This window comes from Rhinoderma darwinii, chromosome 12, assembly GCF_050947455.1.
Source record: "Rhinoderma darwinii isolate aRhiDar2 chromosome 12, aRhiDar2.hap1, whole genome shotgun sequence".
Taxonomy (NCBI): domain Eukaryota; kingdom Metazoa; phylum Chordata; class Amphibia; order Anura; family Rhinodermatidae; genus Rhinoderma; species Rhinoderma darwinii.
This window is the reverse complement of record NC_134698.1, coordinates 64,487,899-64,515,466: the sequence shown is the minus strand read 5'-3', so window position 1 is coordinate 64,515,466 and position 27,568 is coordinate 64,487,899. Positions and strand designations below refer to the sequence as shown.

The 27,568-nt window shown below is 45.3% G+C and overlaps 1 protein-coding gene and 1 long non-coding RNA gene across 4 annotated transcripts in view; one reads left to right on the top strand and one right to left on the bottom strand.

The window, feature by feature from the left end:
- Positions 1-17,494, bottom strand: part of ARID4A (AT-rich interaction domain 4A) — a 66,998-nt gene extending 49,504 nt beyond the window's left edge. The window contains exons 1-7 of one of the 3 annotated variants that reach the window (XM_075843426.1): positions 17,374-17,494; positions 16,172-16,228; positions 11,704-11,814; positions 10,575-10,640; positions 7,451-7,541; positions 3,505-3,584; positions 2,881-2,975 (exon numbers count right to left, since the gene is read on the bottom strand). In XM_075843426.1, coding sequence (XP_075699541.1) covers positions 2,881-2,975; positions 3,505-3,584; positions 7,451-7,541; positions 10,575-10,640; positions 11,704-11,814; positions 16,172-16,177 — 449 coding nt within the window. In that variant the 5' untranslated portion in view covers positions 16,178-16,228; positions 17,374-17,494. The remainder of the gene's footprint in view (positions 1-2,880; positions 2,976-3,504; positions 3,585-7,450; positions 7,542-10,574; positions 10,641-11,703; positions 11,815-16,171; positions 16,229-17,373) is intronic. The other 2 variants (XM_075843424.1, XM_075843423.1) reach the window with 2 other exon arrangements.
- A 296-nt stretch (positions 17,495-17,790) lies between these two features.
- Positions 17,791-26,687, top strand: LOC142664359 (uncharacterized). The gene is made up of 3 exons (XR_012851274.1): positions 17,791-18,047; positions 21,851-22,130; positions 25,679-26,687. It is a non-coding gene; the product is annotated as an uncharacterized LOC142664359 (long non-coding RNA).
- Positions 26,688-27,568: the final 881 nt, after the last annotated feature.

Sequence of the window (27,568 nt, the reverse complement as noted above, 5' to 3'; positions counted from 1 at the left end):
AGCGTCATGCACTCCTCTCCATTCATTTAGATCCTTATGTGCTGTCTTAGGCTGGATTCACACAAGCACATTACGTCCGTAATTGACGGACGTATTTCGGCCGCAAGTCCCGGACCGAACACAGTGCAGGGAGCCGGGCTCCAAGCATCATAGTTATGTACGACGCTAGGAGTCCCTGCCTCGCTGCAGGACAACTGTCCCGTACTGAAAACATGATTACAGTACGGGACAGTTGTCCGGCAGCGAGGCAGGGGCTCCTAGCATTGTACATAACTATGATGATAGGAGCCCGGCTCCCTGCAGTGTGCTCGGTCCGAGACTTGCAGCCGAAATACGTCCGTCAATTACTGACGTAATGTGCTCATGTGAATCCAGCCTTATACTAACACATTAACAATACTGAAGTGTTTAGACAGTGAATAGACATTCCACGGAATGTCTATTCACAATCTCTGCACTTCGTTACTGTTTTTGTGGTAGTTACAGCAGAGGAGGCGTGATCTCGCTGTAACCTGTCATTTCCCGCGTAATCTCGCGAGATTACGCTTCCTCTGCTGTAACTACCACAGAGAGTAACGAAGTGCAGAGATTGTGAATAGACATCCCGTGGAATGTCTATTCACGGTCTAAACACTTCAGTATTGTTAATGTGTTAGTATAAGACAGCACATAAGGATCTAGCAGGATCCCTATGCGCTGAGTAAATATAATGGAGAGGAGTGGATGACGCTGATTGGTCAGAGTCATACACTCCTCTGTACAACGCCCACTTGGTCTAAAGTAAAAATACGCCCACTTGGGCATTAAGCAACTCATTAGCATAAATCTAAAATCGCTAATAAAGTGGTGAAAATAGATCGTTTTATTAAATAAAAAGCACTGCTGTCACCTACATTATAGCGCCCATCTCCTTATGTAGGAGGTAGGGCACTTATAATGTGGTGACAGAGCCTCTTTAAGCCCTGCCACAAGCAGGGCTTAGCAGAGGCAGAGTGAAGACAGTCCTGGGGGCCTTCATTAGGCTCCTGGGCTGCCATGACAACCATCGGTACCCTGCGATTTCGTCATAGGGGGGCCTTGATGAGCCATTTTTCAATGCCTCAGATGCTGCGGTCGCGATTGACCTCAGAATTTGAGGCTAAACGGCCAGGAACAGTGCGATCGCAGTTCCTGGCCATTAGTCCCAGGTGTCAGCTGTAATACACAGCTGACACCCACTGAGTATGGAGCATGCTCTGCCCATGGGCGTGCTCCATACTTCCCTTTAACGCTTATAGCGTACATGTATGTGATAATGCGTCAAGGGGTTAATAAATCTTCCCAGCTGTGCGGTAAAATAGTAAAGGTTTGCTAACAATCATTTAGAAGGATACACGTAAAAGATATAGATCCAAGATTGCTCGTTATTTTACATGTAATGGGTCATTTTAAAGGTTAAAATGTAATCTGGAAACCCGTCAATCAGCGAAGGCTGCCTCATGCTGGATTCCCACGTAGAGTAAACTTTGCTGAATTTACGCAACGGAACTCTGTGCGGAAAATCCACAGCATTTATAGCAGCAGCAAAGTGGATGAGATTTGAACAAATGTCATCCACACGCCACAGAAAAAAAAAAAAGTCCAGAAATCGAACGCCATTGCGTTTTTCCCCACAGAGTTCAATGGGGAGGTAAAAGCTGCAACAAACAGCTAATATTGTGATTTTTGCAGCAGAAAGGCTGTGAAAAAAATATTGTTCCCCCGGCTGTTCTCTGTGCAGTCCGGCCTCCTGTGATGACGTTTCATCCCATGTGACTGCTGCAGCTTAGTACAGGCTGTAGCGGTCACATGGGCTGCAGCGTCATCATAGGTCGGACTGCACGGAGATCAGAGACATGTGTCGCTACAGCAACGCCAGTGAAGGGAAGTATTGGCTTTTTTTTCTCTGCTCTGTTTTCCGAAGAAGCTTGTCTGGCCGAAAATCTGCACCACAATTGGTGTGGTTTTTAGGCCAGAATTCCCTGCGGGTTGTTGGTTGGATATGCTGCGTATTCGACCTGTGGAAATATACCCATGGGGTGCAGTCAAACATAGCAGATTTTGTTGCAAAAATATCCGCGACTGAAAATCAAGTTACCTTCATCTGAATGGGATTGTTTCTGCAGCAGGTGGATGGATATTTGTAAGTTCAACTTTATGTAACGGATTTTTAGTCGCAGACATTTCTGTAACATTTGACGCGTGTGACTGCAATCTTACAAAAGGGTTTAAGATACACTGTAGGGTCATGAATCGCACACCCTTCACCACAATCAAAAAAATAATAGCCAAATCTTAGATTTTCTTAATGTCTCCAACGTCCAATCAGATTGCTAGATAAAAGGTTGTCCTTGTTTAGACCTAGGGGATGCAGAACTACCAGGCAATTTAATATTGGTGTTTAATTGTAGATGGTAACTCAGAAGTCATCTTCGCAATTTCAACCAATTATTCAAGTCACAGATGGCTTTTAGTGGAAATCCAAACTTACCCAGCGGTGCCCTATATTTATACTGCACAGAATGGGCTTAAGTTGACAAGGGAGTAATCGCTATGGTAACATTATAATTAAACAGTGGCTGGCACTCCGGTAAACAGCGCGCTGGACTGGAATTTCCCATACTTTTAGGCAGAATCAAAACAAAAGACAGGACAGCACATAAGAACCAGGATCAGGTGAGAATATTTTAAAGCCTCAAATTCTTATGTTACAATGCAGCAATGGAAAAAGAGCAAGAACAAGTTTCTATTTCACATTGCAGGTTCCTCAGAGTAAAGCGAATCTGGGAGGAAAAAGGTTTCCAGTATAAGTACATAAGTCCAGCATATCTACACTCGGGGGAGCTCCCTCCCAATACTTACATTGGATGAGACGACCTCCTTCCCCTGTTGGATTTTTTCCCAATGACAGGAGTGCCAAAATGTTCAGGATTGGTTAGTGGGAGTTGGTCCAACGTCTATACGAGGAAAAGTAGGAATGTGATTAACAAAAAAAAAAAGTTAGTTTTTTTCCCTAGAATCATAAGTTATTACCTATCCACAGGATAGGCGATCATTTTCTGATCTCTGGAACCCCCATTGATCGTGAGAACAGGGGTATCGAACCCGCAGATCCTCCTCACTGCACCTTCCATAGTGAGGAGGACATTTGAATGGAGCGAAGGACGAGCATGCACCCGCTGCGCCATTCAATGTCTATGAGAATGACAGAAACGGATGAGCGCCGTACTCGACTGCTTTTTGTCATTCCCATAGACTAGAAATGAAGCGGCAGCGCGCATGCTCCACCGCCGCTCCATTCAATATCTTCCTCCCTGCGGTCAATAGTAAGAAAGAACAGGGGGGGTTTGGGACTCCCAATTCTCACAATCGGTGGGGACCCCAGCAATCAGAAAATTATCACCTCTCCTTGCATAGGTTACGATTTAAGATTCTGGGAGAACCCAATAAATTTGAGCTACATTCAGGCAGCTTCTTTTGTATTACCTCACTCTCAGCAAAGTGCCTTTCCCCCTTCAAACACAACGATGTCCGTCTCAAAGTCCTTTCATCACCATCGTCAAAAACTATAAAAAAAAATTAAACATAAAGTCTTTATTGCTACAATGTACACTGTGCAGGCAGTCGTGAGAGGTCTGGAAAGGAAGGCCGGGTTCACACTGAGTTTTTTGCAGGCAGAAAATTCTGCCTCAAAATTCCGTTTGGAATTTTGAGGCAGATTTTCATCTGCCTGCACGCCGTTTGCCGTGTTTTTTGCACGTGACCATTGAGTGCCACGGGCAAAAACGCAGTGAAATACGCTTTCTCTGCCTCCCGTTGAGGTCAATGGGAGGTCAGAGGCGTAAACGCTCGAAGATAGGGCATGTCGCTTCTTTTTCCCGTGAGGCGGTTTTTCCACTCGCGGGAAAAAACCGCCTCCGCCTCCCATTGAAATCAATGGGAGGCATTTTCGGCGTGTTTTCCGACCCGTCAAAAAATTCCGTCTCAACAGGGCCTAAGGTTCACAAGTTTTTTTTGACTCGGAAACCGCATCGGAAAACGCGCCAAAAAAAGTCAGAAAGTGCCTCCCACTGATATCAATGGGAGGCTGAAAAAGCGTATTTCGCGGTGTTTTATGCCCGCGGCGCTCAATGGCCGCAGGCGCAAAACACCGCGAAAATTGGTGTTCAGGCAGAGGAAAATCTGCCTCAAAATTCCAAACAGAACTTTGAGGCAGATTTTCCTCCTGCAAAAAACTGTGTGAAAACCAAGCCTAAGTTCACACGGAGTTTTAATGAGTTTTTTTACGTGGAAACCGCTCCGCAAAACTCGGCAAAAACGGCCCTAAAATGCCTCCCATTGATTTCAATGGGAGGCGTCTTTTTCCCGCGAGCAGTAAAACTGCCTCGCGGGATAAAGGCTATGTTCACACGGAGTATTTTGGGGGAGGAATATCTGCCTCAAAGCTCCAAACGGAATTTTGAGGCAGATATTCCTCCCCCAAAATACTCCGTGTGAATAGCAATGATCGCGCCGTTTTTCGCCCGCGGCCATTGAGCGCCGCGGGCAGAAAACACGCTTTCTCCTGCCTCCCATTGAAGTCAATGGGAGGTCGGAGGCGGAAGCGCCCGAAGATAGGGCATGTCGCTTCTTTTTCCCGCGAGGCAGTTTTACTGCTCGCGGGAAAAAGACGCCGACGCCTCCCATTGAAATCAATGGGAGGCGTTCTCGGGCCGTTTCTGCCGAGTTTTGCGACGCGGTTTCCGCGTCAATAAACTCGGCAAAAGACCCCGTGTGAACATAGCCTAAGAAGCGACATGCCCCATCTTCGGGCATTTACGCCTCTGACCTCCCAGTGACATCAATGGGAGGCAGAGAAAGCGTATTTCGCTGTGTTTTATGCCCGCGGCGCTCAATGGCCGCGGCCGAAAAACACCGCAAAAATCGGCGTGGAGGGAGAGGAAAATCTGCCTCAAACTTCCAAATGCAATTTTGAGGCAGATATTCCTCCTGCAAAAAACTCTGTGTGAACATAACCTACTACTTCCTTCCCATTTTCAAACAGGACACATGATCTCCTCATGTAGTCACAACACACAGCGGCACTCGGCGCTCAGCATGCCTCCATTGTTTACCTGTTACACCATTCACTTTTGTTTATTTGCCATCCTCTGAAGTGAAAGATAACAGGACAAGGACAAGTGCCACATGAACTTTAGATTTACCCGTCAAACATTGAAAACATTTTGTAACTCTTCAGGTAACAATGTGGAGAATCTATACAGGGGTTCTGCAACTTTGTATAAGTCAGCTGACATATCAGATGGGGCGGGGCTACCTGAACAGCATGCGCGTGGATGAGGTATCCGTACATCCATGGACAGGCTGTGTGTATACCAAGTCTTTAACTTGGGGCCTATTCACATCTGCGTTAGAGGCTGCTGCGCTATTGTTTACAGTAAAACGACGGACACCATTACAGAAACACGACGGAACCCATTAAAGTCAATGGGTTCCGTCGGGTGCTGATGGTGTCCGGCATGTAACGGAACTAGCGCTTCTGGTATTTTCATTGCTCTGCTCCTCTGATGGAACAGAGTAACGGAAACACTGACACCGGTGTGAACAGGCCCTTATACCTTTCTTTTGGACATGCACCAGTAGCCTCAGTTCAAGATCTTCTCTCCTGGAGCATAAATGCAAGAGATTTATTAAGCAGTAGTAGGACATACAGGGCTCGGTACAACCAGCTTTCAATTATATAAAATTGGAGCACCCCCTGCAACACCTCTTTAATAGTTTTTATGTTTTGCTTGTGATTCGTGCTCGAAGATACAGGCACGGTATCTGCAGCATCTAGGAACGTGGGGCTGTATGTCCCCATCTACATCTTAACATGAGTGTACACACAAGTGGTATTCACTTATACACATTAGGATCCACACAATGCTTCTATGACAAGGCTGTGTAAGTGCAGGCAGGAAGTGTTGTCATGAGCACCTAGTAGCACAGGCAGGAAGTGTTCTAAGGAAATTGAAGTTACAGGCCCAAAACAGCTGTACAACTTAGGCTTCGTTCACATCTATGTCGGTGTTCCGTCAGACCTTTCCGATAGGGGAACTCACAGCTTTCCGTTAGCATTATTATTGATTTCAATGGTAACGCTTCCGTTGCTAATGCACTATTGATTCTGTAAATAAAAAACAAAACGGAAACCTTACAGAAAGGAGACAAATGGAAACCATTAGCAACGGAAGCGCTACCATTGAAATCAATAATATTGCTAACGGAAAGCTATAGTTTCCATTCGTGGGTTCCCCTATCGGAAATGTCTGACGGAACCCGACGCGGATGTGAATGAAGCCTAAGACTGATAAGACAGCAAAGTGTTATGGGAGTCTGTCATTTTTAGGCTAAAAAAACGTCTGGAACCGCTAGTTAGCGATAGGTTAAACGAAGATGTACATACCAGTGAGGTGGATCATAGGGTAAAAAAATAACTTATTCTGCCGCACGCCATATGCTAATTAGGTTGGCGTGTGCTTCATCGACTCCTCTGCCTCCTGCATACGACTGACGGCTCTACTGGTCTTGATCGTGATACAAGCAGAGCCGTCAATCAACTGCAGATGGGAGGGGCGTGTTTAGAGCTCTGGATGCTGGGAGCTTCCTGGTTCAGCAGACTCTGCAATCTAATTAGCATATGGCGCCCGGCGGAATAAAAGTATTTTTTTTTACCCTGACGCAAGCCCTATGATCCACCTCACTGGTATGTACCTTCCTTTACCCTAAAGCTAACTAGCAGTGCCAGCTATTTGTTAGCCTTAAATGTGCGGACCTAGAATTTAAATATTCTGTGTTTTAGGTCCCAATCGTGTCAGATTGAAGGGTTTTGACAGTACCCAACTTATCTGAAAGGTTAAGGCCTCATGCACACGACTGTAGCCATGTACACGGCCGTGATTTTCAGGACGGCCGGCCGCGGAGTGTCACCAGCGAGCCATCGTGGGCCGTGCACATGGCCACGTCCGTTATTTTATACAAGCCTGGACCACAGAACACGGCCGTAATAAGACATGCCCGTTCTTTCGGCCGTCCAGGCTCCTGGGCCATGCATGGACCGTGGAAACCACTGTCGTGTGCATGGGCCCATAGAGACGAATAAGGCCGCAATTCTCACGTGGATTTTCGGGGGAATTGCGGCCGCAAAAGCACGTTCGTGTGCATGGGGCCTAACAAGAAAAAGTTACAACATTCTTGCAAGCGTAATAATAATTCTTTAGTTATAATGTTGACTGATCTTCCTTGGAGATTTAGAAAATAAACCAATCCAATAGTCCAGACAATTTGCACGTTTATCATCAGAATGGTGACACGGGTGCAGGACTGAGTATTAGTGACACAGGCCCGGTGTCAGCACAGGTATATAATGAGATGTATGGCTCATACTCACCCACTGTATACCAGCTAGCATCGGTCAGCTTGCTTATAACTGCTTCCTGGGGAGATCCATCGGGGGCTTTCATTTCAACTGTAGCTCCAACCTGCAGCAAGAGACCAATATTCTACATTACTGTCCTGACTGCATTATTATAAACTCCGCCTAATCGAACAGCATCCAGGCTTGTAAGGCTCTGTTCACACTGGTGGTTTCTGCCTGCCGGGGGTCCGGTGTGTTTGACAGCAAGAACAGCGAAATCCTGATAGAAACGCGACGGACCCCCACTATAAGTCAATGGGGTCTGACAGATCATGGCTCAGCCAAGAACGAAAGCAGTGATACTAATGTGTATAAAGTCTAGAATTTTAATACAAACATTATTTCTACATCCAGAATTTAAAGGGGTTGTCCAGAATTAGAAAAAAACATGTCTGCCTTCTTCTAGAAACAGCACCACACCTATTCACAGGTTGCATGTGGTATTGAAGCTCAGACCCATTCACTTTAATAAAGCTGTGCTGCAATACCAGACATAACCTGTGAAAAATACAACATGTTTTTCTAATCCTGGAGAACCCCTTTAAGTTTATATGGCTAAGCTACTTATTTTCTCAATGCATAAATAAAAAGCATTGTTCGCTACTGGAGACAATATGTTTTGCCTCCCCCACTTCTTACATTAATAACAGCTGACTGGAGGGTGCCCAGCAGCAGCAGCAGGGCACCCCCACCCCACATCACGATCAGCTCCATCGTCAGGGGACCTTTCAAACGAAAAAGGTTTGTCCAAACCCCATATATGATTTACTAACATAACCAAGTTTCACGTATGGTTACAATTAACCTTTTAAGTGTTAACAAAAAAAAAAAAAAAAATATTCAAAACAATGCCCAGGGTAAGAGAATAGTGGACGCTGGTAGCGGATCGCATCCTTCCCTGGGGTCTTGCAGGGACTTGAATCAAGGCCGCAAGTGAAGAAGTGCTTACAGCTGACCTTGCAGTCTTCTCCCTCCACCTCTCCTCCCCAGTGTCCAGAGCATGCCATAATATAATGAGACATCATCTCATGCTCTACATGCAAAGGAAAGCTGGAGGAGCAGCACATTGTAAGCATCAACATCTGGAGCTTGTAAACTGCCGCACCATCACTGCACCCAAAAATACTGCAAAAACATATTAAAGACACAAAGATATGTCATTATAGACGCTGAAGAGTTCTAAGAAAGGTTCCTAGAACTGCGGTTCTGCAAAACGAATTATGATACTTGTACATTCATGGCACACAAAAAAAAAAAAAAGTAACGCTGCAGTTAAAAATGTGAAATATATGTGCATTTAAAAAAAGCATTAAAAACTGCACTATGTAGACCAGTTAGGTAGGCAGGCTCATCCGCTCTCTCTAGGTATTTTTGCAAAAATCTGATTAATATTGTAGTCCGAGATGGGAGACTGAAATTCTGGAACTTCCCTATCAGTACCAATCCATCTATGAGCTGAACATCTGAGTGTGCGAGAGACCGGTTACTATGGAGCTATGAGCGGACAGATACAATCCTTTCACATGAATTTGTCAGACGGCACATCCATAGCAACCAGTCTGTCTCAGGTCACTCTCAGCTCTAGAACAAAGTGTGGTGGATAAAGGGCAACAAGGCTTGGCAGGACCTTTTGGCAGACGGAGATCAGATTTGAGCGTCAGATTTTTGATTAAAAAATAAATAATTTAGGTAGAGAGAAACACAGTAAGAAGTAAAGATGCCAATGTATTTTCCCTAGTTGTCTTCATATAACAATACAGTGCTGAAGATATCTGGACAACTATATGACATGTTACAAGCAACTTCCTAATCATCATCACCCCCCCCCTTCCGAGACATTTTATAAACCTCGAGATGTTGTTCACCAAAAATATACCCACAGCGAGTTATGCCTGCCCATAGTCAGTGGGTTTAAATGAACTTCTCGCCTGATCCTGGGGATCACTGCATACGTTCTTATCCATGAAGGTGGGACGACAGATGTGACCGTGTAAACAAATCCGGCTTCATTTTAACTGGACATTTGACATAACGACATCATAGTTGGTGGGGGGCTGGAGCGGGCTCCATACACCGTAGGTGTCAGCTGCACTATTACACAATATCATCAGACAGGGTGGCCATTGTAAAAAACGACAGAATTGCTGTTTTTTGGTCACCTTAGCTTCTAAAAACTGGATCAAAAAGTCTCATGTGCCCCATTAATGGTACAAAAGAAAAAAAAAACAAAAAAAAAAAAACAGCTCACCGGAGAAAAACAAAAAAACCTCACATCGCTTTATCGACGGAAAAATAAAAAGATAAAAAAGTTGTGGGTTTTAGAATATGGCGACACAAAACAAATAATTTTTTTAAAACAAGTTGTTTTGTTTTTTTTAGTCAAAGAAGTAACTCATACAAAAACATAAACGTGGCATCGCCGTCATCGTATTGACCCAAAGTCTAAAAGTTATCACATTGTTTTTACAGCACGGTGAACGCTATAAAAACAAAACCCAAAAAACAACGGCGGTATTGCAGTTGATTGCTGTATTCCACCACAAATCACTTTTTGCCGTTTGTAGTACATTATATAGGACAATAAATGGGGACGTTAAAAACTGCAACGCATCTCGCAAAAAACAAGCCGTGCGGTGGAAGGAAGTTAAAGGGTAACTAAACTTTCAACAAACTTCTGAAATGTTATAGTGACATGTCATAAGTTTTGATCGGTGGGGGTCCGAACACTGACACCCCCATCGATCGCTAACACAAAGCAGTAGAAGTGCTCGTGTGAGCCATGAGCCGCTTCATTTCTGATCTGCTTTTTTTGGAAAGCCTATGTAACGGTGCGCCCATAGACTTTCTATTGAGTCCGTACACCACTACATTGGCTTTCAGAGAAAAGCCGATCAGAAACCAAGTGGCTCAGCGCTCACCCCGCTTCATTTTTGCGATTGGTGAGGGTCTCCGTGCTCAAACCGATCAAACCGTCTGACATGTCACTATGACATGTCAGAAGTTTGTTAAAAGTTTAGTTACCCTTTAAAGTAAACCAGGACAAACAAAAAACACACAAAATGCATATTATTAAAACCAGAGCATGACACAAACGTACCCTTAATGGCCCTTTGACTTGGTCATCCTGTACCAGTTGTGTGGAGTGGTCTTGTTTCAGAGTGACCTGGAAATGAAGCCACAATCAGATAACTATTTTTTTAATGCCAACACTGTCAAACACAGAACCTTGTGGAGGAAGGAAGACGAGTAAATCAATTAGAGGTCTGAAAATCCAATTATGGAGTAACTGGCACAGGCGTGAAGAGGTGGGTCACTGGGAATACACCGCTGGCATTTCAGAACTAAGTAGATGACAAGAAGTGCCGGGTTATATCGAATTTTATGGGAAACTTTATTATATTGTCCACAAATCATCATACCAAGTGTATTAACCATTGCTTAGGAAGCTCTTACTAAAATGAGCTAACTAGACAGAAGGCCGGTCACCCCCACAGGGGCATTTAAAGGGGTTATAACAATAGGTCTATATGGTCAAAACATTGTAATATACTTACACGAACATTGTAGCTTTTTTCCTGTGCCGCTGGTCCTCCATTGCTTACAAGTGAACGTGACGAAATGACTACGGTGACTATACACAACAGGGCGACACGAAGGACACAACAACTGCAGCGGGCAGGGATTGGCCGCTGTGGTGATGCGACGTCGCTGTGGTGATGTGACGTCGCTGTGAACGTCACATCATCATGTTCACAGAGTAAACGGGGAACCGGCAGGTGCAGGAAAAGAGCTGGATTATAAAAAGGTAAGTATATACAGTTATTATTTGTAGGTACAAACAATGTGGCCCCTGGAATACCGCTTTACATTGGTTGCAATACTGCCAACATGCGACGGTGCACATATCCTGCAGTATCTAGGACATACAAAGTACTCATTTAAAAAGGGTTCTGCAGTCTTAAGACCATTTATTCAACTGAATTCTAGATGGTTTTTATGTTTGCACCACAACACCGGTTCCACAGATGTCGGAGACAGTCTAGTCTGATAACTGGACTCTGGAACTGGCTGGAATACAATGATGGGAGTTGCAGTTAAGCCAGCAACAATTCCGCACTATATAAAGAATTGTGGTGACCGGATAGAACCATCCATAGAACACAGCAATGTGAACCCCAACACTAGAACGCATACATATGGCCCTACTATTGTATTGTACAACATACCTTAACTTTCACCAGCCGTTTAACGGTTTTAATCTTTGCCTCGCAGAAGGCACCCCGGTATTTAGCACTGACATCGGTCCCCACTGTTAGGTAGGCAGGCTCATCCGCTGCCTAAAAAGACAAAGAAAAATGTTTTTTGTTCCATGTTTTTTGGATGGGTGGAAGTATAAATGCAATTACCATATGATGCAATGCAGTGAGTTCTGCCCTATTGGGGGGGGGGGGGGGGGAGAGGGGGCAAACAAAAAAATATACAGTGTATAATAAAAACGTTCAGTGCAGGAATAGAAGGGCGAGTTCAGGTGCAGCAAAAAAAAATACAAAAAAAATGCTGCAGATTGTTGCGAATTCGGATTTTCACTACATATGCAGCTGAATCCATGGCAAAATCTGCATGTGCTGCAGCGGATTTTTCTACGGATTAAGGCTTCATGCACATGGCCGTGTCTATAATCACGGCCCGCGTTTGCGAGCACGGCCGGCCGCCGACTGCCGCATTTTCGTGCCGTGCTCCCATACAAAGAATGGGAGCGAAGCCCGTACAAATCGAAAAGTAGGACATGCTCCAAAATTCTTGGCACAGTTACCTTTCCGTAGCGATACGGAAAGGTGTCTGCGGCAAATAGAACCGGGCGGGTCCGTAATTACGGAGTTTTGTTACGGTCGTGTGCATGGGGCCTAACTGTGGATTTTTTCCGGTCTGTCGGAACCCACCCATAGGCTGGACTCACACACAGTGTTTTGCTGCATTTTTCGTGGCGTTGTGCAAGGTGGTTTTTTTTTTGGAGCGGCCAGATGTAACATTATATAGTAAAATATAAAACGCACCACATACAACTGCATTTTGGTTTGTGGCACTTTAGTTGCTTTTTTATGGACAGTGGCGTTTTTTTTCCCAAAAGCAGAATGCTCTGGGTGTGGAGTTTTGTTCTGGTATTTTTCATATAAGTTTCTCTACAAGACTTTAAAAAACACGAGTACAAAATACCACCAAATGAAAAACGCCACCAAAAATGGTCAGAAGCGTGTTTTTGGGGGCATTTTCCCCCCAAAACGCAGCATGCTCAGGATGTGGAATTTTTCCATAGGTTTCTTTATAGCACTTAAAAAAGCCATAGAAAACGCTGTTACATTTTATAACATTTTCCATAAGTTTTAAAACACCAGAAAAAAAAAATACAAAAATGATGTGTTTGGAGGAGGCCTAACAGCTCCAAAAAACCCAGCAGAGCCATGACATCTCGTACGTCTTAATTCTCGCTATACACAGACTGCTTTATCAGAGGCTCAGGACCCCCCCCCCCCCATGCCAAAGCATGCGGCCGGCCGACCTGATCTCTGCAGTCCTCGCAGGGTGTATATAACCAACACAACTCTACTAAATTTCAGCAACTTATTATTGATTTCTAGCTGCAATAAAAAGGAAACCAGCACGATACTGCTGGAAAGAAAACCTAAACTTTGGCGCGGTGATATATTTTTTGTAACAATAATATAAATTCCACTGCTATGGTCGGTAATGTAATCATGGAAGACGGCTACATCAATGTTAGGGCTTATTCAGACGAACGTGATACACGTCCGTGCAACGCGCGTGATTTTCACGCGCGTCGCACGGACCTATGCTAGTCTATGGGGCCGTGCAGACTGTCAGTGATTTTCACGCAGCGTGAGTCCGCTGCGTAAAACTCACGACATGTCCGTTCTTTGGGCGTATTTCGCGCATCACGCACCCATTGAAGTCAATGGGTGCATGAAAATCACGCGCAGCACACGGAAGCACTCCCGTGTGAGGCGCGTGATTCGCGCAACAGCAGTAAAACACTGAATGTAAACAGAAAAGCACCACGTGCTTTTCTGTTTACAAACATACAAACATACTGTCATAATGAAGGCGGAGGCGCGAAAATCACACAGCCGCGCATCATATGGTGATGACACACGGAGCTGTTAAGTGCCTTTTGCGCACGCAAAGCGCCACATTTTTTGCGTGCGCAAAACGCACACGCTCGTGTGAGTCCGGCCTTACATTGTGCGGTCACTGGGCAAACCCTTCACCTCAGGACACCTATCAGATGATGAGAAGCTAGCGGTTGCATCTAGTGGGCATACAGTATGATAATGAAACAGCATGCATGGGCCTGCTCAGCCATATATTTAGTAGTCCATCTTATAGAGGTGTGTATGGTGACATATACCAAAGTGTCAATGAAAGAGGAAGCGGAAATAAAAAAGAAGCGTAATTATCACAAGGATACAGGAATATGGCCGTATACATGAGACGTCCGAGCCCTGACTTCTGAGGGATCAGCTGATGATCTCATGTGTATGGGGGTCTCCTGGCTTTCCCCTGACTTTAGATGTAGCGTTGAGAAGAAGGATCGGGCATTCTGGATATTAACATGTCCGATCCTCGGTTACCGCGGGATATAAGCTGCGGTGAGCGGTGTCTGAACGTAGTTATCCCCAATGTAATAAACACGCACAGACGGCTGAGCCCAACATGCACGTTTATGGTGTCGTTGGGAAACAGCGGCTAGCTCATCTGTATGGCCGCCTAACTACCCACACTGAGTATGTTACAAACTTAAGGGCCATATGGGCAGTGAAAACGAGGGCCGGTCAATGAGACAGCTGGTTGATCAGTGCTCGTTTGTTCCTGTCACAAGAAGCAATGATTGGTTATCTATGGGAAGGAGCTACTGTTACTACGATAATTCGTTCTCACACAATTGCATCATATAGGCAGCACATCTCCCTGCTTATACAGTGACATGTGCTGCAGACAACGATTAAAAGTAATGCCGCATAAACGATACGATCAACGAGCGTTTGCCCGATCATTAGGTCGTGTCTATCGCTCAGTTATTTATATTATATACAGAAGTGGAACCTCGATAATAACACTAAACAGTAACTCAATGTATTCCAGATTAGGACTATTTTAGAAGTAGAATATAAATATTAACCATACAGAAGAACATTAGCGGGTTTCCTACCACAAAACTTCACTACAGAGCCTTCTGTAAAGCCCTAAAATAGTCACTTTGTGCCAAACACCAATAACCACGGAGGCCGCCGCAAGTAACTACAAAAGAGCTGTAACCGAGACGTCTCTACGTCGCACAACTTGTACGTTACAATAAATAACCAAACAAATCTAAATAAGATTACGAGGAAAAGCCAAACATCATAGGAACACGATGATGGTCAACGCAGAAATTTAACCGGGTTCAATGGAAACAGAGCATTAAAGTCCTCCTGCACGGCCCGTCCTGGGCCGTGTAAATGAGCGCCGATCAACGATACATTGTTGATCGGCGCTCGTTTGCTCCTGTCACACGGCACTATGGATGGGGACGAGCGCTCGTTACTCTGATCGCTCGTCCCCATCCATTATTATCATGTCGGCAGCGCGTCCCTGTTTGCACAGCGAGATGTGCTGCCGACACGATAATATTTCAGTTTTTTAAAATGATACGATCAGCAGATGATTGAGTGTTTGCTCGTTCATCTGCTGATCGCTGCCCTGTTTACACAGGGAAATTATCGGCAACGAGCGTACTAGGAATGAGTGTTTGCCCGATAAGTGGCCCATTTAGAGGTGCCCCAACAATGTAATATATAAATGTGGGTCTGAGCGAGCTGATGGCAGGGACCGAGATTGTAAACAGGAGGATGTTTGATTACACAGGCTCGATCATGGGGATGGAATAAGTGCACAACCTCCTATGGACAGATCCTACGCCTATGACTAGTAAACAATATCTCCCAAGCATGTGTAGCTGTGGCCCCTGAAATCAGTGTACGGGGACCCCGACGTTAGATCTCATCTTGCACTCAGTTAGCAATGCTCTGTCTAATAAAACCCATTTGATTTACAAGTAGTCTAGACAAAAGGTACCAAACAAGCAGCTGCGAAAGCTATACACAGCAAAACAGAGACAACTGACAGAAGCAAAAGTTAGCTCCAGACAACGCAAGGCATCCTGACAAGAGCAAGCACTTTTATGTACGGAGTAACAAGAACCACAAGAAAGAAGCAGTTCAAACTGACACGTCTAACTCTAGCGACAGCAAGCCTAAAAAGCCACATTGCCAAAGTCAGCATGTCCAAATATCCCCAGCGCCTTCCCGCCACCGATAGGCTACGAACAAAGTATATACAGACGCAGCAGCGTGGACGGTCATTAACCTGCGCGAACGTAAGACCAGAGATGACGTACTGTGAGCTGTGCCAACTGGAATACTCAGCTCTGCTACATCTGTATACGCAGATATAGAAGATACGTGGTGTTTAATGTGTCAAACTGAATCGAAACAAAAAACTACGTGTATGACCTCCGACGGAGACGGCCAGCTTCCATGGGACTGCCGAAAAACAGACGCAGTGCGTTACTGACCCCACCTAGACGTTAAAACGCGGCAGCCGGGAAAGCAGCTCTTGCAGAGGGTATTAAGGCCTTACCTTCATCGTCCAAGGTTATTTGAGGGATTCCAGCTCGAAGATTTGTCTTCACTACAACTGGAAAGAAAAGACAACACACAAAACGTTAGAGGAAAGTGATCTACCCAACCAAGTCATGCCCGCTGCTGCCCACCAGAAAACACATTGACCGACCATATACACACTCAACAATACCCATCTGTGGTTGTACAGGGGGGCAGAAGTGACGTGTGATGGACATGTGCCCCCCGCTGCTGCTACGGAGGTATTGCAGGTGACCATCCTGGTCTCTACAGAAGTGCAGAAAATCAGAGTAGTCACCGACCAAGTGCAGCGCTGGTTGCCGGGCAACAGCCTGAACTTTTCCCACAGCATAAATATTACTCATTAGGAAGCCTGGCGGAATAAGGCGACAGCGACCACAGCGCGACCCGCCGCCACCTGACGGTCCTAGTTCACAAAAGTCAGCGTAAATTGTATGCCACTGCGCCCGTCCCCCGACAACGACTTCTACCAGAGCTATGGCACCACAAAAATAGGCTAAAAGAAAAGAAGGGCACATTAACCCCTTCAGGTCCGGCTCGTGTCAGAAGGAGGAGAAGTGCCAGGTCTCTCCAGGAGTGGGGGGGTTTCCTGGCATGATCAGGGTGGTCTGGAGGAGAAGAGGGGGGAGCCGGGCTTTGTGAGGAGAGAGGGTTCTCCTTTCATCCAGACGGCGGAATGTCACGTCGCCATTGCTCGCTAGATCCGTGCACTGTGTCAGAGCTCTTCACCCCCGGCCGCACTGCACCCTCATGCGGGCGCGCATCCCCCCCCTTTGTAGAAGTTGAGCGAGTAGACAGCGGCCGTGCAGAGAGTCTCTCTCCGTCATCCTCACATAGGCATCCCGCTGCCACCCGGACCAGACACCCCATATGCCAAGTGCCCCCCCCCCTCTCCCGTCAGATCTCCACAGAGCCGGCTACACACACTTTCAAGGTTCCTCGCACTTCATTCACCTTCTTCTCCTTATCCCCCCGCATCTTGACGGACCGCAGCCGCCGACCATTCAATTCCCAGCCCAGTCACATACCTTCAAACTCTCGCCTGAGAAGTCAGCTCTCGGCCAAGCCGGATGCCCCAAGCTCAAGGATCCCGCCCCCTTAACCACCACCGTTCTCCCTTCCCTTCAACGCACCCCCAGACCATAAAGTTACCCCAAAAAGGATGAAAGTTTCACTCACACACTCGGCTCCTACAACTCCCCACTTGCACGGAACTGCAAGCAATAAACGAAATAACAAGCTGTTGAGCAGAACCAATCCTTCTCCGAAGACCATTGGCTCATCCTCATGCCGTGGGGAGCAGACACAGCGCCTGATTGGTCGGAGGACATAAAACGCTGATTTGCTGCGCGAATGAAAAAATGTTATTGGCTGTCTAGGATACAGGTAGACACATTCTGTTTGCTCATTGGTTAGTTCTGATCATTGCTGCTCATTGGACAAATTACAGAGAAGACAGCCCCTCTCTAAATGTGATTGGATGTCTGCAATCCGGATGGAGTTAAATGAACGCTGATTGGCTGGATGTATTGAGCGATGAAGCTGTACCAGGCATACAATTGGCTGCTCTGTTTCCTGGAAACGGAACTAAAGCCGAGTTTAGAGTTAGCTGAAAGGGCTGCGCAAGGGGGTGGGGACTTATGCGCGCTTCGATTTAGTGCGCATGCGTCTGCCAAAGGGCTCAGCGCCATTTTGTAAGGGGGATGTTTCCCATTTTATGCTTAGACGGGCAGGAGGAGCGAGCAGTGCGGGAGACGCAGGACTCCGGGAGAGAGCTAGACGCCATGGAGACGGGCAGAGTTGCCTTTATTGCTGTCACATCAAGACCTATACAAGGTGTGGACGTCTTAGGGGTATGTACCGGTAAAACATTCGCGTCTGACGAAGCTCAGAGGTCATATGAAGGCTGTGACGTTGTTGGCAATGGTATCCATTTGCTGAGGTGACATCAACAGCGTCACAGGAAGTCATGACTGTCAAAGGCGCTCGGCTTCCGGGTTTCGTTAACCCTGTGTTGTATGAACTTGTGGAGAGTGGGAGAACAGCTGCTACGTACAATAATGGCGGACAGTCCCTGATGTACAGACGTCGTTCTAGAGACCGGCTGCGCGATGTATGGTTGTACTTTTCAGTTTACATTGGAGGAGATATATCAGAACTGGTGTACAGGGAAAGATAAGCAGTTGCCCATGGCAACCAATCAGCTTCCACTTCTCGTTTTGCAGAGGCCTTTTAGAAAATGAAATCCGTGACCTGATTGGTTACTATGGGTCACTTCTCCACTTTTCTTTTGCGCCTTCTTTGATATATCTTGCCCAATGTATATTAATGTTTTATTACCAATGGGGAGACAACACTGCATAACATTAATGTGTCAGTATATGTTTTAGTATTTTCCGATTTTGAGGCTGTGTTCACACGGAGGAATTTTTGGATTCCTCCCATTCATTTCAATAGGAGGCCGATGCTTCTAGCTGGGTTTTTTTTTGTTTTTCTTTTAAAGTTAGAGAAACAAAAGAAGGTCCTTAGGGCAGACTCCAATGTTCTTATGATGAAATGTTACCATCTGTGGATGGCTATAAGGAGGTCCTAGACATAATGACCTGCTGACAGCTATTTTTCTTGACATGCCCATAAAAGATCGGCCTAGCGCACATGTTTACTGACTTTGGCAGAGGGCAAAAGAGGCTGCAAACACGGGAGACCATCAGACAGAAGGCAGAGATGTGAGATTCTGCCAGCAAAAAATTCATGTTGATGCCTGCGTTTATTTTTAAGAGTGAATATTGACAACCAGTGTGGCTGTCATTAGTGTTAATAGCAAACCTGTAACTACACGCTCATCAAACTTCTGTAATCAGCGCTCATTGTCAGGCTGAAGACAACTCACAGAACGTCTGAGCCCATCTTCAGCCTGACGGGGAGCGCAGATCACAGCTGACGATGCAAAGTGCTCAGCCAAATGCTTCTGCAACTTCGTTTCAGCAACGGTGGGGGGTCTCGGTAACTTTACCCCCACCGACCCAAACTTTTGATATGTCTCTGACATATCAAAAGCCTGAAAGTGTAGTTACTTTTTAAAGGGGTACTCCCAACTCAGACATTAAAGTGTAACTAAATGCTCGACAAACTTCTGACATGTCATAGTGACATGTCAGAAGTTTGGATTGGTGGGGGTCCGAGCACGGAGACCCCCACCCATCACTAGAATGAAGCAAATGAAGCCCTCGTGTGAGCGCTCAGTTGCTTCATTTCTTTTCAGATTTTTCCGGTAATAAATGTATTGGAGTACGGGCTCAATAGAAAGTCTATGATCCCGTACTCCGATACATCGGCTTTCCAGAAAAAGCCGAACAGACACGAAGCGGCTGAGCGCTCACACGAGGGCTTCATTTGCTTCGTTCTAGTGATGGGTGGGGGGGGTCTCCGTGCTCGGACCCCCTCCAATCCAAACTTCTGACATGTCACTATGACATGTCAGAAGTTTGTCGAACATTTAGTTACACTTTAAGCTCGGCTGTTTCTCCCATAGAAATGAAAGGAGTGAGACGCAGCCATGTCTCCATTCGTTCTCCACCTGGATGCTCCAGCCTCCTCTGACTGGGACCCGCATCTATTGCACATTCATGGCATGTCCTGTGGATATGCCATAAATGTCTGAGTTGGGAATAACCTTTTCGGCCACGGCACATGTTGGGCATCCGAAGATCGCTGTGCACATCGCAGCAATGACAGCCGCTTGACAGTTGCAAGAAATCCAAAAAGTTTAGCTTTCTTGCGACTGTCCTTTAACTTGCAGGTCGCAACGTGTCACATTCATTTAGATTACTGCAATGTACTCAGTGTGACACGGACGAATGACCTGCGGCACAGCTAGAGTCGCCGTCCTAGAGAATAAGAAAATAAACTAGCTCAGGAAATGTAATAAAATAAGCCAAACATTACTCGCCTACTATCCCCTGCTGCTCTGGTGGTCCATGCTAATCTATCATACTTATCCTACAGCGATGACGTGACGCTCACCCATGTGACTGCGGCAGCAAATCACTGGCCTCAGGTGTGACGTTCTGTTCTTGCATCACCACTGAGGCCAGTGATTGGCTGCAGCGGTCATGTGGAAGGAAGATACGCCGTGCCTGCAGGAAAAGTAAGTGATCGTCTGGGTCCACCAGTGAGTTTTGTTTTTACAGCCCCTTTAACACCTTCCCGACCGCCCACTGTCTTTTGGCGTCGCTGCAGATCAGGCTGAGCGCTCGTGTGAGCGCTCATCCTCTAAGCAGGAGCTGTAACTTACAGCTCCTGATCTTAGAGCAGCCTCCTGAACACAGCTGGGGTCGGCAAACATTCGGACCCCAGCTGTTTAACCCTTTGATTACCGCGGTCCGTGACCGCGGCATGATCAAAGGGAATTCCCCTCTTTGATTGCATCACCGGGATTCCAGTGATGCGATCAAACACTGGGGAATCCCTCTGCAGTCAGCCCTGGGGACCTACAAAGGACCCCATGGCTGTCTGTTCCGTGTGCCTGCTGTTCGGGCACACTATGTGCTGCCCTATCAGCAGCCTGTGTCATAGTGACACAGTGTAATGTATTAGCGTACAGAAGTATGCTAATACATTACAAGTAAAAAATAAAGTTACAAATAAAGTTATCCCTTGATGGGATTAAAAAAAAAAAAAAGTAACAAAATAAATAGTCCCAAAAAGAGTCTTTATTTTGCATTAAATACACTTTATTGCCCCTACACTAAATAAAAACAAAAAACCTACGCATATTAGGTATCTACACGACTGTAATAACCTGAAGAATTAATCTAATGGGTTATTTAGCGTAAAACGTGAACGGGATGAAAAATAAACAAGAAAACCTATTCCGAGAATCGCTTTTTCCTATATTCACGCTGTAAAAAAAAAATTTTTTACCCCCAAACTGTGTGGGGAAAAAAAAAATACTATTTCTCTGGCATAAAACAAGGCCTCATACAACCACGTCAGTGAAAAAATAAAAAAGTTATGGCTGCTGAAACGCAGAGAGGCAAAAACAGAAAAATTGAGCTGGTCATTAAGGTCTTTTCAGGCCCGGTCATTAAGAGGTTAAGAGAGAACTGGTGAATTTTCTTTGGTCTCTAATGGGGGTTCTATCGGTTGTCACCCAGCTTTCCTAGATACAGACATAACCAAGAAACAGCAGAATATTGAATAACTTGATAGATGTACTTGTATTTACTGGTGTGTGTAGTTTTCTTTGTTTTTATATAATGCACTCGTGCATGTAGCCAGTGTTTTAGTAAAATAAATCGTCTATTAAATCACTAAGGGGCTGGGGGGCAGCTGTGCCAGACGTCTCTGGGATTGCTGCTATTTGGTGGTATACAGAGAATCTGACCAGTAGAATGACGAGGTGGACAAATCTCATTAGCCCAGTAGCCTGAAAACCTTCTACTAGTATCTAATTTTTTGGTTGTCTTGTATTGAGTTCTGATTGGCTGAGAAGTCAGAGAATGGCTAGTAAAGTCTTAGTTGGCAGCTCCTGCTGAGACTTATCCTCCGTCTATTGCTAACTGTAGGACACACTATTTCTTGCAATGTTTTGTCTTGGAAGTTTATTTTCTATATCCCTTTCGAATGTATTCTATTAAGTCAGACTATTTTTCAGATAACTTGAATTGTTACAACATAGAGCGAGCATAGCATCGAGACGAGGTGGTCCGTGAGCGAGGACCAGGACTCCTCCGGAGAAGCCTCCAGGCATACGGCCCTGGTTCTACTAAAGAAACACAAATGGGAAGGATGAGCAATGCATCAACCCGACGTCTGTTGTCCGCTCTGAGCTCCATTACTAAGAGACTCTTCTACGTATGAGGACTGGGATGCTGAACGACGGCAGCTAGTGGTCTGGGCTGACTTGGATAAACCTTATGGATGGCGCCGTCCAGGTATTTTAGATGTTTTAAAGGATTGTTTTACACCATAGTTTGTAGATTCTGGATAAAATAAAATAGCCCTTTCAATGCCTTACCGGTTTCAAAGTCTGCTTGCTGACAATGAAAGGAAAGTATTTGACTTACGTTTGTGAAACTGTCATTTAAAGAGGCTCTGTCACCAGATTTTGCAACCCCTATCCTATTGCAGCAGATCGGCGCTGCAATGTAGATTACAGTAACGTTTTTATTTTTTTTTAAACGAGCATTTTTGGCCAAGTTATGACCATTTTTGTATTTTTGCAAATGAGGCTTGCAAAAGTCCAAGTGGGCGTGTATTATGTGCGTACATCTGGGCGTTTTTACTTCTTTTACTAGCTGGGCGTTAGGAATGGGAGTGTATGATGCTGACGAATCAGCATCATCCACTTCTCTTCGTTAACGCCCAGCTTCTGGCAGTGCAGACACACAGCGTGTTCTCGAGAGATCACGCTGTGACGTCACTTCCTGCCCCAGGTCCTGCATCGTGTCGGCACCAGAGGCTACAGTTGATTCTGCATCAGCGTTTGCAGGTAAGTAGCTACATGGACTTACCTGCAAACGCCGATGCTGCTGCAGAATCAACTGTAGCCTCTGGTGCCGATGTGTCCTCGCTCGTCCGACACGATGCTCGTTTTTTAAAAATAAAAACGTTACTGTAATCTACATTGCAGCGCCGATCTGATGCAATAGCAGATAGGGGTTGCAAAATCTGGTGACAGAGCCTCTTTAAGCAGTAAGAATTTCCATTCACTGACAGAAAGCGATTAAAAAAAATAAAAAATGATGAGAAACCCAAACAATGAGATCACTCAATGAAAAAGTTTTAGTACATGCAGTCAGTAATGTCCTTTAACACCATATACATAAGAGGTTTGAGCTTTTCTAGTGCTCAGTTACTTTACCTATATTTCTTAAATTGTAACTAAACTTTTAAAGAACTTTGGACCTGTCCTAATGCATATCAGAGGGTTTTGATCGGTGGGGGTCCAAGCACTGAGCGCTGAAATGAAGCAGCAGAAGTGCTCGGGCAAGCACTTGTTTCTGATCGACTTTCCTCGCAGCAATGCACGGATCCGTTTATTTGTCTACTGAGCCTGTACACTGCTCTGAGGAAAGGCTATCAGAAAAGATGAGGCACAGCGCTGGCCTGAGTGCTTCTACCGCTTAGTTTACGCGATCGGTGGGGGTCTCAGTGCTTGGATCCGCACCAATCAAAACTTCTGACATGTCACTAGGACATCCACAGGATATGTTGAAAATGGGTGGTCCCACACCTATCTCTAGAGCTGGGCCCCCTAAACCCTGTTCTACCTCTTTCTGCTTCCCCCGGCCACTTTCTGACTATATGGCCAGGAGTTACAGAAACCGCGTATCTCGCTGAGTTACGCTGTTTCTGACACTCCCATAGTAGTTAATGGCAGTTACGGAAGCAGCGTAACGCATAACTCGGCGAGCTACGCTGTTATGTACTGGTCGGAATTCACCTTCTGCTGCAACAGAGTGGGGTTTAGGGGGCCCCGTTCTAGAGATGCGTACGGGTTCCAAAAGCGGGACCCGCATCTGACATTTATGCATATACTGTGGCTATGTCATAAATGTCTCATGGGAGACCCCCTTTGTTATAGTTACCCTCTAATGTATATAATCACATTCCAGGGATACCTACCAGAAAATGTAAGGCCTCATGAAAAAGACTGCAGTCCGCAAAACCATGGGCCTGTTAGATTTGCGGCCGCTGCACCGATACATGTAAATCATGGCGTGTGCATGAGGCCATAGTATAGAATGGGTCCGCAAAAATGTGGATAAATTGCGGCCGCAAAAAATTTGGCATGATGCCTTAACCCCTTAGTGACCACCAATACGCCTTTTCACGTGATTCACTAATGGGCTTTAGGCTAGGCTGACGCCTTTTCACGTCAGCCTAGTCTAAGTCCTGCACGGGTCTCCCGTGCAGGCAGGAGCCGGGGCTCTGCTGTCTGACAGCTGAGCTCCTGCTCCAACGCCCGCGATCGAAGTTTACTTCGATCGCGGCCGTTTAACCTGTTAAATGCCGCCGTCAATAGCGACCGCGGCATTTAACTTTGTTTACAGAGGGAGTGCGCTCCCTCTGTCACCCATCGGCGGCCCGCGAATGAAATCGCGGGTCTCCGATGGGGTGTCATGGCAGCCGGGGGCCTGATAAAAGCCCCCAGGTCTGCCCTGGACATATTCCTGTTAGGACGCGCCGGAGGCACGTCCTAACAGATTGCCTGTCAGATTTACACTGACAGCCAATAATGCTCTGGTATACGAAGTATACCAGAGCATTATAGCAGCGATCGGAACATCGCACAGTAAAGTCCCCTAGTGGGACTAATAAAATCAGTCATCAAAGTGAAATAAAGATTATTAATAAAAAGTACAGTAAAAAAATAAATAAAACCATTTTTTCCCATAAAAAGTGGTTTTATTTAGTAAAAGTGTAAAAAAAGAAAAAAGTGCACATATGTGGTATCGCCGCGACCGTAATGACTCCATTAATAAAGTTAATATGTAATTTAAACCGCAAAGTGAACACCGTAAAAAAAAACCGCAAAAATCCATGGCGAAATTACAATTTTTTCCCATTGCCCCCCAAAAGTCATAATAAAAATGAATCAATAAGTCCCATGCACCCCAAAAGAGTACCATTCAAAACTACGTCTTGTCCCGCAGAAAACAAGCCCAAAAAAAATCACTACATTGATGGGAAAATAAAAAAGTTACGGCTCTTGGAAAGTGACGATGCAAAAGCAAATAATTTTAGTTCAAAAGTGTTTTTATTGTGCAAAAGTCGTAAAACATAAAAAAACCTCTACATATGTGGTATCGCCGTAATCGTACCGACCCATAGAATAAAGGTAACATGTTATTTACGTCACATAGTGAACGGCGTCAATTTAAAAACGCATAGAACAATGGCGGAATTTCAGGGTTTTTTTATAATCCCCCCCCCCCCCCAAAAAGGTTAATAAAAGTTAATATAAAAATTATATGTACCCAAAAATGGTGCCATTAAAAAGCACAACTAATCCTTCAAAAAACAAGTCCTCATACAGCTATGTAGACGAAAAAATAAAAACGTTATAGCTCTTTGAATGCGACTATAGAAAAACGAATAAAATAGCTTGGTCATTAGGGCCTAAAATGGGCTGGTCACTAAGGGGTTAAAGAGTCTTCAATGTGGAGATGTGAATGCCTGCAGTTACAGGCCTGAGGCTACCGTACTGTACCATTCAGATGACTTGTCCCCTATCTACCTACTCTACCTTCTTGGATGCCCCCACTTGCATTCAGTAGGAATGTTCAAAACTAGACTGGCAGAAAATGACTCCTTTCCGATATACGCTGTAACCAATGGAAAAGACTTCTGAGCCAGCGACTAAAGCTTGGTCACATGGTATGACGGCTTCAGTATGAACGGAGAATGAGTTTCTCTTCTAGCAGAGCTGCGTGTGTTATGCCACCAATTCCAATATGTCTATTTCCCTTGCTTGTAGGGACGGCTTGGAGTCTATGAAGAACTGAAGCCCTTCTGCCTACTGCTCAGATGCCTCCTATCTTTAAGAGGTCAGGTAAAGCTCAATAGGTCTTGTAGGATGCACAGACTTGCTTTTTTTTTTTTTTTTGGTTAGACCTTGTTCTTGGCAGTTTTTACTGGCAACTCCATTTTTTATTTTTTTTTTCCTCTGTTGCGATTCGGTGCTGTTTTTGACAAAGTGCGCTAGGAACACTGACAAAACAGCTGTGTGAGCAAGCCCGTAACGCTTTACATCAGGCAGGGTGGATATGTTACTGCGCACTGTGTGAGCTTAAAATCTGGTATTGTCATGTATAATGTAGTACGTATTAAGATAATAAATTCAGACAAGTAAGGCTGGGTTCACACGACCTCTTTTCAGACGTAATGGAGGCGTTTTACGCCTCGAATTACATCTGAAAAAACGGCTCCAATACGTCGGCAAACGTCTGCCCATTGCTTTCAATGGGCTTTACGATGTTCTGTGCCGACGACCTGTCATTTTACGCGTCGCTGTCAAAAGACGGCTCGTAAAATAACAGCCTCGTCAAAAGAAGTGCAGGAGACTTCTTGGGACATTTTTGGAGCAGTTTTCTCAGACTCCAATGAAAACAGCTCCAAAAACGGGCGTAAAAAATGCCGCAAAAAACGTCCGAAAATCAGGGGATGTTTTCCCTTGAAAACGGCTCCGTATTTTGAGACGTTTTTGACTCTACGTGTGCACATACCCTTATAGTCTATAAACCAAAAATAGATTCAACAAGCAGGAGGACAAAACAGGGGAAGGAGAGACAGAAAAAAGGGCACAGGGTATTGCATGAACCAGCATGGATTCATTTTGGAGAAGTAGCAACATAGTCATCCCATTGAGCCCGTATAAGAGATTTTTATTCGGTTTTTTTCTTCCCTTGTGGGTCAGCTTTACAGTCAGAGTGGTGAATTAAAAGTTCTGTAATGTTTTAATAAAGTTTCAAACTTGTTTTCCCCAATGATGAATGTGTTTTGAAGTTATTGTGATAATGTAACCTGCTAGAAAATGATCCACTAGCTGTTTAATTCTAGTTTGAGGCCGGGTTCCGACATAGCGTAAACGCTGCAGAATTTCTGCAACGGAATGCTGCGTAAATTCCGCAGCGTCTACAGTAGCAGCAAAGTGGATGAGATTTTGAACATCTCATGCCCACGCTGCGGGAAAAAACTGCAGCGTAAACATAACTTGACCTGGGGTTCGGAGTTTAATTCCGCAGCATGTCCATTTATGCTGCATTCTTGTTCATCTTCCATTGTGGGTTTTCCTCATTTGAATTCAATGGGGGGTGCAAAACCCACAACAGAAAGCCAAGCGTTGCGGTTTTTGCTGTGTAATCACAACGCTTACGCCACAAAAATCGCAACGCCAGAAGAAAAAAATTAACATACTTACCCAGAACGCCCTCCTTCATGCAGTCTGGCATCCTGGGGTAACATTGCGTCCCATGTGACCGCTGCAGCAAATCACAGGCTGCAGCGTCACATGGCCTGAAACTTCATCCAGGGAGGCCGGAGCGGATGTCTGAGAAGGGAGGGAGCAAATATAAACTACTTTCCTCTGCAGCGGAATTTCATTGTGGTGTTTTATTTTATTTTTTCCCCCGGACAAAATGTCCTGCTGGTTCCAGGTCGGACAAGCTGTGTGATATTTTTTTTTTTTTTTACGCAGCGTATCTGTCCCGTGGGAACCCAGCCTAAAGGTTAACTAAACATTTAGCAATCTTCTGACATGTCATAGTGATAAGTCAGAAGTTTTGATTGGCGGGGTTCCAGGCACTGAGACCCCCACCGATCGCTAAAACGTAGCGGCAGAAGCACTCGTGTGAGCGCTCCGCCGCTT